Source organism: Gekko japonicus, unplaced genomic scaffold (assembly GCF_001447785.1).
Source record: "Gekko japonicus isolate JY-2015 unplaced genomic scaffold, Gekko_japonicus_V1.1 scaffold324, whole genome shotgun sequence".
Lineage (NCBI taxonomy): Eukaryota > Metazoa > Chordata > Lepidosauria > Squamata > Gekkonidae > Gekko > Gekko japonicus.
Window position 1 is genome coordinate 351,246 of NW_015168056.1, and position 13,969 is coordinate 365,214.

Sequence of the window (13,969 nt, forward strand, 5' to 3'; positions counted from 1 at the left end):
CCAGGGGTCCATCTAGTCCAGCATTCTGTCACACACAGGGGCCAACCAGTTCCTCTGGAGGGCCAAGAACAGGGCAGAGAGACCGAGGCCTTCCCCTGATAAGAACGTCAGAAGAGCCCGGCTGGATCAGACCAGGGGTCCATCTAGTCCAGCATTCTGTCACACACAGGGGCCAACCAGTTCCTCTGGAGGGCCAACAACAGGGCAGAGAGGCTGAGGCCCCCTGCTCTCATTTTCTTTTAATGAGTGAGGGCCACATTTTGTGTCCCTGCCTTGGCGCTTGACAAGCAGCAACAGAATAAATTATGTAAAGCTGCCCAATAAATCATGGAGGAGATTGTGGAATAAATCATGCCGCCTTTTCGGTCCTGGCCCCGACCTGGTGGAACTTTCTGCTGAATAACATCAGGGCCCTGTGGGACTTTCTGCTGAATAACATCTGCTGCAGTCCCGCAGGGCCTGTAAGACAGAGATGTTCTGCCAGGCTTTTAGCTGGAGGCAGCAATGGAAGGTAAAGGCTGGCACCCTCTCTTTGTCTTCCTATGAAAAAGAAGAAGAGATTGGATTTATACCCCACCTTTCACTACCCAAAGGTGTCTCAGAGCGGCTTACCAACTCCTTTCCCTTCCCCTCCCCACAACAGACACCCTTTGAGATAGGTGGGGCTGAGAGAGCTCTGAGAGAACTGCTTGTGAGAGAACAGCTCTGAAAGAACTTGTGACTGACCCAAGGTCACCCAGCAGCTGCATGTGGAGGAGTGGGGAATCAAACCCGGTTCACCCATATTAGAGTCTGCGCACTTCACCACTACACCAAACTGGCTCTCCCCCCATGTACCTTTCCCTGCCCTGTCGTGCGGGATGGCGGTGTGGCCAGTAAAGGGGGATTATTGTATCACTGTCTTGGATTTATTTTAAATTATTGATTTATTGTTGGCAAACTTAATTATAGATATTGACTGTATTTTAAATGTTTCATAAGGCTGTAAAGCGCCCAGAGCCTGCTTGCAGGGTGGGTGATTCATAAGTTTAATGAAATAAATAAAATAAAATAAATACAGCCTCTTTGGCCGGAAAGATGTTTTAAATAAAAATTTAAAAGAAGAAAATGTTTGCATTGGACAGACTGGGCTGAGAACTTGATTTATTTATTCATCGGCTTGTAGTCGATCTCCAAGTCCTTTTATAGCTGGACATTTTGGAAATGGAATTTTAGTGCTTTGGGGATGCAGAACTTATTAACGCATTATTTATTTAGAAACTTCATGCACCACATCTGCCGCCATGCTTGAGGCAGCTTGTAGTGAAAACAGTTAAAAAGATATTGATAAGAACAAATAAAGTCAATATCAATTAAAAGCATGACCAATAAAAATGGCTGGTAAAAGCCAGTCAGAGTATAAAAGCGTATAACACGGAGCAGTCTAGAATGATGCTGATGAAACAGTCTGTAGGCGAGGAGCTTGACCATAAGAGAGTTAAAAAAAGATGGAACATCTTTGTTAAAATCCTGGGTAAAAAGAAAAGTTTGGGCTTGGTGCCTGAAAAAGAGGAAAGTGGGCACCAGGTGAGCTTCAAGGGGGAGGGCACTCCAAAGGCAAGGAATCAGCACTGGTTTCATTCACTACTTGCATTCATAGATTCAGGTGGGGTAGCCGTGTTGGTCTGAAGCGCTAGAACAAAGTTTGTGTCCAGTGGCACCTTTAAGACCAACCAAGTTTAATTCTGGGTATCAGCTTTCGTGTGCTCATGCTCATCCGTACGAAAGCTTATAGCCAGAATTAATCTTTGTTGCCCATGCGCACAAAAGCTTATACCCAGAATTAAACTTCATTGCTCATGCACATGAAAGCTTATACGCAGAATTAAACCTTGTTGCTCATGCGCACGAAAGTTTATACCCAGAATAAAACCTTGTTGCTCATCCGTACGAAAGCTTATACGCAGAATTAAACTTTGTTGCTCAGGCGCACGAAAGCGTATACTCAGGATTAAATGTTGTTGCTCAGCTCATGCACATGAACGCTTATACCCAGAATTAAACTTTGTTGCTCATGCGCACGAACGCTTATACGCAGAATTAAACGTTGTTGCTCATGCGCACGAAAGTTTATACCCAGAATAAAACCTTGTTGCTCATGCGCACGAAAGTTTATACCCAGAATTAAACCTTGTTGCTCATGCGCACGAAAGCATATACTCAGGATTAAATGTTGTTGCTCACCTCATGCACGTGAAAGCTTATACGCAGAATTAAACTTTGTTGCTCATGCGCACGAACGCTTATACGCAGAATTAAACTTTGTTGCTCATGCGCACGAAAGCATATACTCAGGATTAAATGTTGTTGCTCAGCTCATGCACATGAAAGCTTATACCCAGAATTAAACTTTGTTGCTCATGCGCACGAACGCTTATACGCAGAATTAAACTTTGTTGCTCATGCGCACGAAAGTTTATACCCAGAATTAAACCTTGTTGCTCATGCGCACGAAAGCATATACTCTGGATTAAATGTTGTTGCTCACCTCATGCACATGAAAGCTTATACCCAGAATTAAACTTTGTTGCTCATGCGCACAAATGCTTATACGCAGAATTAAACTTTGTTGCTCATGCGCACGAAAGCATATACTCAGGATTAAATGTTGTTGCTCAGCTCATGCACATGAAAGCCTATACCCAGAATTAAACCTTGTTGCTCATGCGCACGAATGCTTATACCCAGAATTAAACTTTGTTGCTCATGCGCACGAAAGCATATACTCAGGATTAAATGTTGTTGCTCAGCTCATGCACGTGAAAGCTTATACCCAGAATTAAACTTTGCTGATCTAAAACAGGGGTGGCCAATCTTGCTTAATATAACAGCCACACAGAATAAACGTCAGATGTTTGAGAGCCACAGGACATGAACAAATATTAACGCGCATGGTTTTATTTAAACATATGCAAATTTGCTTTTTTTTAACATTAAACGAGACTGCCAAAAATAAAAACAAAAGGGGTAAAAACAGATATCGATAATGATATTTATTTATCCAATGATATTTGTAGGCTTTGGCGGGGGCTCTGAGAATGCATTTATAGTTAAAGTTGCTCCCTTTCTCTGCAACCCCCCCCCCCAAGCCTACCCAGGGAGGGGAACACTGGCTGGGGAAGGGAGGACCGATCGGGGAGGCACGCCTCCCCTTTGCTTCCCCAGCCGTCCTGCCGGGAGCCACACAATATGCAGGAAAGAGCCGCAGTTTGGCCAGCCCTGGTATAAATGGTGCCACTGGACTCAAACTTCGTTCAGCTTCCATTTATTTGTGGTAAAAGGAGTTCTGACTCAAAAGCTTGTGGCTTTGAAATCCTTTTGGTCTTTAAGGTGCTACCGCACTTGAATCTTAGTTTCATTCATTGCATCTCAGCTGCCGTTTCTCCCCATTCTCAACCCTTCGAAGTCTAAACCCTTAAGAATGAGTTGTTGTTAAGATTCCTGATAACGGCAACAGGTGTCCCGGGATTCCTTTTGGAAAACATGAATAGGCTTGGTTTCCCCTTCAAATAGGGTTGCCAACCCCCCCCCCAATTTGGAAGGGGTCCCCCAGTTTTGGGGGGCTTCTACCTGCCACCGGCCAGCTGGCCACTGGGGAAGCCCCGCCCCCAACATCCACAGCAACCCCTCTCCCTTCTTTCTTGAGAGAGAGGAGGGAGAGGGGTGTGCGGGGGGGGGGAGGGAAACACCAGCTCCTTTAAGTGGAGGAAAAGGTAAAGGTAAAGGTTCCCTTGCTCGAAAGCCAGTCGAATCCAACTTTAGGGTTGCGCTGCTCATCTCCGTTTCAAAGCCGAAGAGCCAGCGCTGTCCGAAGACGTTTCCGTGGCCATGTGGCCGGCATGACTAAACACCAAGGCGCACGGAAGCCCCCTTTAAATGCAACGAAGTGGTCCCTATTTATCTACTTGCAATTTCTTGCTTTCGAACTGCTAGGTTGGCAGGAGCTGGAACTGCCCCCCCAAAGTCCCCCGCTGGGGGTGAAGATAGGACTTGGCAGCCCTACCTTCAAATGCCCTGCAGGACTGGGTTTCCCCCCCCCTTTGCTTGATCTGAATGCTGCCTAAAATAGACAGGAGGGAAGAGCTTTTACGCTGCCTCTTCTCGGTCCTGCCCCCAGCTACAAGGAGGACGACGATTTTGAGACGGACTCGGACGACTTGATCGAAATGACCGGCGAAGGGGCCGAGGAGCAGCAGGATAACAGTGAGACCATCGAGAAAGTGATGGACGGGAGAGTTGGCAGAAAGGGAGGTAAGGCCTTTTGCCGGGATTTGGGCATGCAGGGAGATGAAGCAATAGAATGTTGAGGGTGGCGGACGAACTGCACCATTTCAGGCTGCTGGTGGTGACAATAGCACCTCCTAAAGGAAGAAATGCCTCTTGTTCTTGCATTGGAGAGTTCAGTTTGTAACCTAGGACTTGCTTGTCCTCAGTGCACATAAATTAGATCAATCTGATGCCATACATATTTTTTAGAAATGATTTGGAAAATATTTGAATACCTTGTCTTAAAATATTTTATTCATAATGTTAAAATAAAATGTTCCATAATCACTTTTTTTCTTTTCTTTTTTCAATGTTTCCAATTTTTTTAAAACAAAACAAAACAAAAAAGCCTTCAGGAAAAAAATGGGTTTCCCCCCCGAATTTTTCCGGTTTTTTCCCGGGCCTTCACATCTCTACACCAGGATCTTCCTGTCTTGCCCCATAAACACAACTTGGGCTAAGAGCAGCCTGTAGCATACCAAATTCACTTCAAGGTGCTAGTTCTCACCTTTAAAGCCCTTTGTGGTCAGGGGCCTACATACCCGAGAGACCACATTTCCTCACATGTTCCCCAGAGAGCACCGCGTTCAGGGTCTTAAAACCATCTGGCCCTCCCTGGTCCCAAAGAAGCCAGGCTGGCCACGACCAGGGCCTTTTCAGTGGCGGCTCCGTGCTGGTGGAATGAGCTCCCAGAAGACATCAGGGCCCTGCGGGACCTTTTACAGTTCCACAGGGCCTGCGAGACGGAGCTTTTCCGCCAGGCTTTCAGCCAGGGAGCCGCATCTAATAACTGATATAGGCTAAGATCCTGTGCCCTGGAACCACTATTGGCAGCCTGTGCCCCACCAGAATAAATGGACTGAGATAATAGCTCTAACATCAATGCTGACTGTATTCTCATTATGACTGATCTGCCACTATGGTCCGCCATCACTGTGCAATACTGTTACTAGCACTTTATGATTGGTTTTATTCAGGGCTCTTTTGGTAGAAAAAGCCCAGCAGTGACTCATTAGCATAATAGGCCACACCCAACAACAGGAACTCATTAGCATATTGAGCCACACCCCTGACAGCACAGCTCATTAGCACATTAGGCCACACCCCCATGTTACCAGAAGTGTGCTCATCCAGCCACACCCATCTTTTGCTTCTTATTCTGTTTACCTTGTTTGTTGTCCAAACCCAGGGCTTTTTTGTAGCAGGAACTCCTTTGCATGTTAGGCCACACACCCCTACTGTAGCCAATCCTAGTGAGTTCCTGCTGTTGGGTGTGGCCTATTATGCTAATGAGTTCCTGCTGGGCATGGCCAACTTGGGAGCCAGCCGGAACTCCGTTCCTGTGCGTTCCTGCCCCAAAAATAGCCCTGGTTTTATTAATGTTCTGTTTTATATGTGTTAAATTTTTATGTAAGCCACCCTGAGCCTGCTTCGGCAGGGAGAGCGGGGTATAAATTGAATAGACAAACTAACAAAGATGCTGAGAGATGCTGTTCTTCTTGCTTGGATGATGCTAACTTTCACTCCCCCACCACCCCTGTCAACAGCCACTGGGGCTTCCACGACCGTCTATGCGATGGAAGCCAGTGGTGACCCCTGTGCCGATTTCGACCCCAAGGAGGAGGAGGGAGAGGTCCAGTACCTGATCAAGTGGAAGGGCTGGTCGTACATCCACAGCACGTGGGAGAGCGAGGATTCCCTGCAGCAGCAGAAAGTCAAAGGCCTGAAGAAGCTGGAGAACTTCAAAAAGAAAGAGGAGGAGATCAAGCAGTGGTACGTCGCACTGGAGGATTTCCAGCGCCCGGTAGAGGGATGCATTAGTGCAGCTGAGGGGGATCCAGCCAGGCAGGCCTGCTCTGGCGTCGTGCGATCGCCTCTCTGGTCCCAGAGCTGAGCTGAATGCAGTTTCTTAATCTTGGTTTAAAGGATTTGCCAGGGAGGTGCTAGATTTGCAAACCTCCGGGTAGGGCCTGAGGATCCCCCAGTGTTACAACTGATGTCCAGGTGACAGAGGTCAGTTTCCCTGGAGAAATTGGGTACTTTGGAGGGTGGACTCTGGCATTAGACCCCAGTGAGGCACCTCCCCGGGCTGCACAACCAAACCTCCAGGGTTTTCCCAAGTAGCAGTTGGCTGCACTAGGGTTGTCACCTGGAGGTCTCGGGGAATTACGGCCGCTCTCCAGACTACTGGGGGTCTGTTCTCCTGCAGGAACGGCAGCTTTGCAGAGCGGGCTCTATGGTGTTCTGCTCCGCTTAGGTCCCTCCCCGAACTCCACCCAGTTCTTTAGCCAAGGTTGTGGTCACACGGGCCAGAAAAAGCGGTGTGGGCGGGGGGGGGGAGGAAGCGAGGCTATTTCCTCCAGAGGAATTCGACCCGCAGTTGCACGATCACACCCAGGGGTCGTTTAGTAGAAAAAGAGCTAGGGGAACTCATTAGCATAACTCATTAGCATATGCCACACCCCCTGACATCAGGGGCCCGGTGGTGGACCTGCAAGGCCGGCGGGAGTGCAAGGAAGCCCCGCCAAGGCCCTCCCTGGCCCCATACAGGCAGGGGTGGGGAGAGGCGGGGAGGAAGCAACTTACCCTCCCTCTTCTCCTGCCTCCTCCTGGCTGAATGAGGGCCGGAAGCGGGGTGGCCGGAAGCAGGGGGCGGGGCTTCGTCGTGTGCCCCGCACCTCATCCGGGGGAACTGCGATCCCCCGTGTTCCCCCCCGAAATGACCTCTGATCACACCTCCCTTTGAAGCTGCGGGAGCAGTCCGTCAGTGTGTGATCAGACGTAACTGCGGATGAGTCGGGGTTTGGGGTTTTTTGGTGCCGTTCTTTTCCCATGTGCTTAAATGAGGGATCGAAGAACCGCACCTCCGCACCGAGGGCTCCCTATGCAGTTTGCGATGATGTGCATATTGTGAAGGGGGGGAAGAACAAGAGCACGGAGTCACAATGGCCTGATCAGACCATCCCGACGCCATGAGAGCACGCTGGAGCGATCAGACACAGGAAAGTCCGTCCGTGGCCTGTCGCAACCCATTTGCTACAGGATTTCCCCTGCTGTCTTTTAACTCCACTTCCGCGGCGGAGCAGAACGGGTTGCCGACGGCTGTGTGGCGCTTCCCAGATGTCGTCGTCTGATCGCGCCCTTTCAATCCGCCCAGCATTCATGCCTGTGTCGGGTCTAACGGCGCGTATGATCGCGGCCCAAGTTGGTTTTTAAATCTGTGACGCTGTGGGGCAGGATACCACCGAAATGCCCTGGCTTCTGCCCGCATGCTGAATTGTCTCCTTCTTGTGCAGGCTGGCCAAGGTGTCCCCTGAGGATGTGGAATACTTTAACTGCCAGCAAGAACTGGTGGCAGAATTGAACAAGCAGTATCAGATAGTGGAACGGGTGATCGGTGAGTGCCGCGGGAAGCCGAGGGCATTTTTGGGGAGTGGTTTTTGATTCTGGGTGGTTTTGAAATCGGGGATGGGAAATAAGACATCGCCCTGTTCTGGTTGGCCCAGCCTAGCTTGGTCTCGTCAGATCCTGGAAGCTAAGCAGGGTCTGACCTGGTTAGAATTTGGGTGGGAGGCCGCCAGTGACGTCCTTGGGTTGCTATGCAGGGGCAGGCGATGGGAAACCACCTGTTTGTCTCTTGCCTTGAAAATGATGGGATCTCCATACGTGGGCCACAACTCGATGGCACTCTCCGCTCCCACTTTGAATGCCCCCGTTTCAAATGGTCTCACGTCGTGATTGGTCTGTGAAGAAACTAAGAAATACCACTGGGTCGATTAATCTGCTCAAAAAAAAAATCTTGTGTAATACCTGGAGAACACTAGCAGGAGTAAAGAGGGCTGTGACTCACCAAAGCATAGTGAAATAAATGTTTGAGTCCAGTGGCACCTTTAAGACCAGCAGAGTTTTATTCGAGGTGTAAGGTAAAGTGCTTGCACATTTCTTCAGGTCTGAAGGAAGTGTGCCTGGACATGAAAGCTTATACCCAGAATTAAACTTTGTTGTCCTCAAAGGTGCCCCTGGACTCAGACCTTGTTCCATTGAAACAGAAAGCATCTGATGGAAGTGTGCATGCATACAAAAGCTTGCACCCAGAATTAAACTTTGTTGTTCTTCAAGGTGCCCCTGGACTCAAACTTTTTTCTTTTGCTTCAGACCAACACGGCTACCCCACCTGAAATAAACTTTGTTACTCTTTAAGATGCCACTGGATTTAATTATTTTTTTAACATGGGCCCCTGCCACACGGGGGGGGGGGGGAACACGGCAAAAGCGGGGGAAGGGAAAAAATGATTACTAGTTTTAATATTATAGTCAAAAAGGTATCCAGCTTAGTTTGTTTGTTGGCTAGAAGCCTGCAAAAGTCAGAGGCAGACACCATACACTCAGAACTCAGAGCATCTCTCTCACTTCCCAAAACAGCACTATGGCCCCTGCCACACAAGGAGCCGGGATTGCTACGAACAAAGAGTGCGCTGGCAATCCCACGGCTTGATGTGGCATCCCAGGTAAGTCCTCCTCTGAGGGTGGTTCTTTTTTACAGTGCATTATTGGCCTGAAGGGACAGATCGGGGACGGGCGCGAGCCGATTCCCAGATGTTGCGGTGTGCTCGCGCCCGTTTGCTGCGCCCCCGATCTGTCCCTCTCCCGGGCCAAAATCTCCCGTGTTACCGGGGCCTTCGATAGACTAACACGACTACCCCATTTGCAATCAAATTTATCTGTCGGCCCAGCATTTCGCAACAAGAAGTCATAAGCCAGGTTTGGCCCTTGCCACGCCGAGAGAAAGAAGAGGGATCGGCATGTTACGGTCATCTAACTCAGTAGTTTTGAAAGAGCAGCCATGTGAGGTGGTCCTTCTGTTTTTGAGCATGGGGAAAGCGACGGAATAATTTGATGCTTTCTCTGACGGACCTTGACGTGCTAAAATCACCTTATTTGGGTTTTTCTCCTCTCCCCCCCCCACCCCACTGACCCTTAGCTGTAAAGACAAGCAAATCAGCCACAGCTGGTTCTCAATTTCCAGGTAAGGTGGCTTTTTATTTTCATCAGTTTCAAGAAACTGACGTGATACCACATCTGGAGAGAGCAGATGTTGTGCAGCTAGCAGTGCACTCTGAAGCATAGTTACGCCCTTCTGATTGCATCAGAGTCAGTGAACTTAGAAGAGTATAGAAGGGTGGCGATTCTGTTTAGGATGATGCTGTGACTGTTCGACCTGGGAAGATGCTGGAGATTATTAGGAAGGGTATTGAAAACAGATCAGCCAATATCATAATGCCCCTATATAAATCAATGGCGAGACCTCATTTGGAATACTGTGTGCAGTTCTGGTCACCACACCTTAAAAAGGATATTATAGCTTTGGAAAAAGTGCAGAAAAGGGCAACTCGAATGATAAAAGGGTTGGAACACTTTCCCTATGAGGAAAGGTTAAAGCGCTTAGGGCTCTTTAGCTTGGAGAAAAGACGACTGAGGGGTGACATGATCGAGGTTTATAAGATTATGCATGGGAAAGAGCAGGTAAAGAAAGAGGTACTTTTCTCCCTTTCTCACAATACAAGAACCCGTGGGCACTCCATGAAATTGCTGAGCGGTCGGGTTAGAACGGATAAAAGGAAGTACTTCTTCACCCAAAGAGTGATTAACACATGGAATTCACTGCCACAGGAAGTGGTGGGTGCTACAAGCATGGACGGCTTCAAAAGGGAATTAGATAAGCATATGGAGCAGAGGTCCATCAGTGGCTATTAGCCACAAGGTATAGCTAGGGACTCTGGGGCAAGTGATGCTCTGTCATCTTGGTGCTTGGGGGGGTCAACAGTGGGAGGGCTTCTAATGTCCTGGCCCCACTGGTGGACCTCCTGATGGCACTGGTATTTCTGGCCACTGTGTGATACAGAGTGTTGGACTGGATGGGCCTTTGGCCTGATCCAACATTGGCATCTCTTATGTTCTTATGTTCTTATTACCCCAGTTTACGTTTCCTTTCTGTTACAAACTAGACAGCCTCTCACAAACTCTGCTCAGTCGGCCGGCCACCTGCGCCATGAGGATAATCCTACTGGCCTACCTCACAGGGTTTTTGTATGGGGGACTGGGAATGAAGATGAATGCACTTTCTGAGCGAGGCTGGAGATGGTTGTGAGCAAGCAGCTGGAGTGGAGCACGATGTCATCTACATAGACATAGACCTTTATTGGCATAACACAGGAACAATAAGGAAGGCAATGGAACAAATAAATTAATAGAACGAATTAATAGATCATAACAAGTTACATCAAGTTACGCCGACAAGGGATCATTTTAAAACTTCTCAAGAATAGTGAACTCAGTTAAAAAATATAACAATCCAAATGAGCACAAGGGGGATGAAGACTTATGCGCCCTTAGCTTCCAAACATAAGCTAAGAGTTCAGCAACAGACAGGGTAATTGCCGAGAACTTATCAGACAATAGAATTTTAAGATCATTGTCAGTCGAATTCCTTGTGGAAGGTAAGTGGGGACTGATCAAATAGCTGCGCATGGTAGAGTGTTGGGGACAGCGTAGAAGGATATGAGCAACTGAATCAGGTTCACTATAGAGACAATTGCAGGTTCTATCCCTATAGGGGATACCCCTATATCTGCCTGAAACAACAGCCGAAGGAAAGAGATTAAATCTCGCTAGCATAAAAACCACGATGTCTCCACACCACTTCCTCCAGCTTTAGAATGTGGGCCTCTCTTCACCCTGGGCTCTCAGGCTGCAGGGGGCGGCCTTGACAACCTGGAAATAGCTGGGTGGTTTGAGAGAACAAAGGCAAGACAGACACTATCTCCCACTTGCCATGACTGAAGGAAATCAGAAGGCCAGGCGGTCTTTTATACCCCTGAGTCACATTCCATTGGCCCTTCAGCTTCACCTGGTTTCCCAGGATGCTCCTGGACTATTACAGCCCTCTCCTGGCTGGGATAGCCAGCAGCTCCCTCCTCTAAACCACTGCTTTAGTGGTCCAGGCAGGTTTCAGGGCTCCTTGTTCAAGTCCAGCAGTGCCTGACAGGGATGGGCTTTGAACAATGAAGGCGTTCCGTCTCTGATGATCTCCATGAATTAGATCAAAAGTCGGTCTAGGTCGGCACTGTCGAGCTGAACAGCATAGAGGTCCTAGTCCTGTTTCCTGAGATCTTTTCGCTGGAGCTTGCCGGGACGAAAGCCTGTGGCCTTGCGCTCTCAGAGCATGTACCTGCTGCTGTAGCAACCCATCGCTAGATATTGCATTTTTATTGCTCTCATTTGCAACTGGATTTTCTCGGTGGATGAGGCAGTCCAGTTGTGAACAACCGCTGTAGCACGGCAGTCGGCCATTGCACTATCGTGCTGTAGCCGTAATCTGCAACCGGAATGCCTTGTCCACAGAGGAAAACCCAACTGCTAAAAGATGCCGTTGTGAAATGACACGCAATGTGCAGCAAAATACAGATGCAGCCCTAGGCACCTTTGGTCTAGTGTTCCTTGAATGCTGCGTTTCTTGGAAGCTCCTGGAAAAGGGCTGTGCTAGGCGCCATCGTTATGACATTAAACAACAAAGCTAGCATTTTAACATTGTATTGTTTTAATGAATTGTTTTTAAACGTTTTATGAAACTTGATTGTTAATGTGTCTTTTATCCTGTGTAAGCCGCCCTGAGCCTACTTTGGTGGGGTAGGGCGGGGTATAAATTGTAAAATAAATAATGTTCTGAACACCTCTCCCCCCTCCCCCTTCGCAGCTCACAGCCGCAAATCCTCCTCTAATGAGCCGGAATACCTTTGCAAATGGATGGGACTTTCGTATGCCGATTGTAGCTGGGAAGATGAGGCCCTGATCAGCAAGAAATTCCAGCACTGTATCGACAGCTTCAACAGCAGGAACAACTCCAAAACCATGCCCACTCGGGACTGCAAGGTTTGGCTGTTCCCATGGCTTTCTCCTTGCTTTCGGGATGCTGGAATACCACGATTGACACCAATGTTCCCTCTAATTGTTTCCTCCTACTGAGCGGAGCAGTTCACACCCTGTGCAGAATCTAACTGTTGTGATCTTAAAATGTAAATCCAAAAAGCAGGGAAAGCATAGTGTCACAAAGTTCAAAAAAAATGCAAAAACCGCTAGGAAAAGCACCATCAAAGAATGCCAATATATATATTTAACAATTATAAAGTTGGTGGTGCCACAACATCAAAATAAGTGCATACCAGGGGTCATTTCGTAGAAAAAGAGGTGCAGGAGCTCATTAGCATAACTCATTAGCATAACTTATTTGCATGTGCCACCCCCCCTGACATCACCAGAAGTGTGTCAGAAGGCAACCCCCGCCGCTCAGGCTCCACTGGACTGTTTTGGATTGCTAGCTATTGGGGGGGGGGGAATGTGCAGATCTGTCCTCGCAGAGGAGGGAGAGCTTGTACCTGAATAAACCTCGGTCTTAAAGGTGCCACTGGACTGTTTTGGACCGGGGGGCCGGGGGGAGCTCTGCAGCTTACCTGGCTGCTTCTTGCTCTGACTGAGGACTGCTGGAGCAGGGGGTGGGGCTTGTTGCATGTGCCCGCCCCCTGGGCTCTTTACTGCCGGAGCTCCGCTCCTATGCACTCCTGCAGGAAATGACCCCTGGTGCATACTAATACTATAAACAAGGCATAGAGTACAATGTTTCTTCCTTCAAAGATAAATTTAAGTCCAAGTTCAACTCAGCAGGAGGAATCCATATTTTCAAAACATTTCCAACAACAGCCTTCGCAAAAACGCCCGTTCCAGATACTTAAAGGAGTCGTTTCCATCAACTTCTTCAGTTTGCTGGCTGTATAGTTGGAACCTGATTCCAACAATTTCTCCTGACAACAAGGTTCATAGTGTGAAGATCTGGCAGTGGGCAGTGCGAGATCCCGCATGGCTCCAGATTGCTGCTGAGGGGGGACTTCTGTTGTTAATGAGCGGCTCGCTCATGGTTGAGCAAACCTGAAGGGGTTTTGCCTTTCTAGGTGCTGAAGCAGAGGCCCCGGTTTGTCGCCTTGAAGAAGCAGCCTTCATACATCGGTGGGGAGAACTTGGAACTCCGAGATTACCAGTTGGAAGGCCTCAACTGGCTGTCGCACTCATGGTGCAAGTAGGTGAAGGAAGGGCAGCCGACGCACCAGGGAAACGCTCCAATTTGTCAACAGGAATATCATTTCACTTTCCCATCCCCACTCCCCCAGTGCAACCCACTGATCTCTACAAATCACTCCTCCTGGGGTCACCCAATGAAAATAATTGCTGGTATACTCCAGAGAGCGGAAAAGGAAGAGTATCTTTGCATACCTGAAACTAACTTATTCAAATCCCTGTCCCAAGCTGGAGGTGGGGGGGGGGGGGGGGGGGGGGGGGGGAGTGGCTGAGATAGCTTTCAAGAGAATCAGACAAATTCAGAGATCAGTCTTTCAGCCGTGCTGGCTAAAAGGAACCTCCATATTCAGAGGCAGTGTATCACTGAATGCCAAAAGCTGTGGGGATCCCAGAGGCATCTGGCTAGCCCTTATTAGAACTGGGGTTCTGGATGCAAGAGGGCCCCAGCTCCAATCCAGGAGGGCGTTTCTCAGGGGTCATTTCATAGAAAAAGAGGTGCTGGAGCTCATTAGCATAACTCATTAGCATAACTTATTTG

At 48.5% G+C, this 13,969-nt stretch overlaps 1 protein-coding gene across 1 annotated transcript in view; it reads left to right on the forward strand.

Moving 5' to 3' along the window:
• CHD2 (chromodomain helicase DNA binding protein 2) overlaps window positions 1-13,969 on the forward strand; it is a 112,767-nt gene that overhangs the window by 36,895 nt on the left and 61,903 nt on the right. The window contains 6 exon segments of the mRNA XM_015414497.1: window positions 4,157-4,290; window positions 5,853-6,078; window positions 7,602-7,702; window positions 9,287-9,331; window positions 12,059-12,234; window positions 13,308-13,432. Coding sequence (XP_015269983.1) covers window positions 4,157-4,290; window positions 5,853-6,078; window positions 7,602-7,702; window positions 9,287-9,331; window positions 12,059-12,234; window positions 13,308-13,432 — 807 coding nt within the window.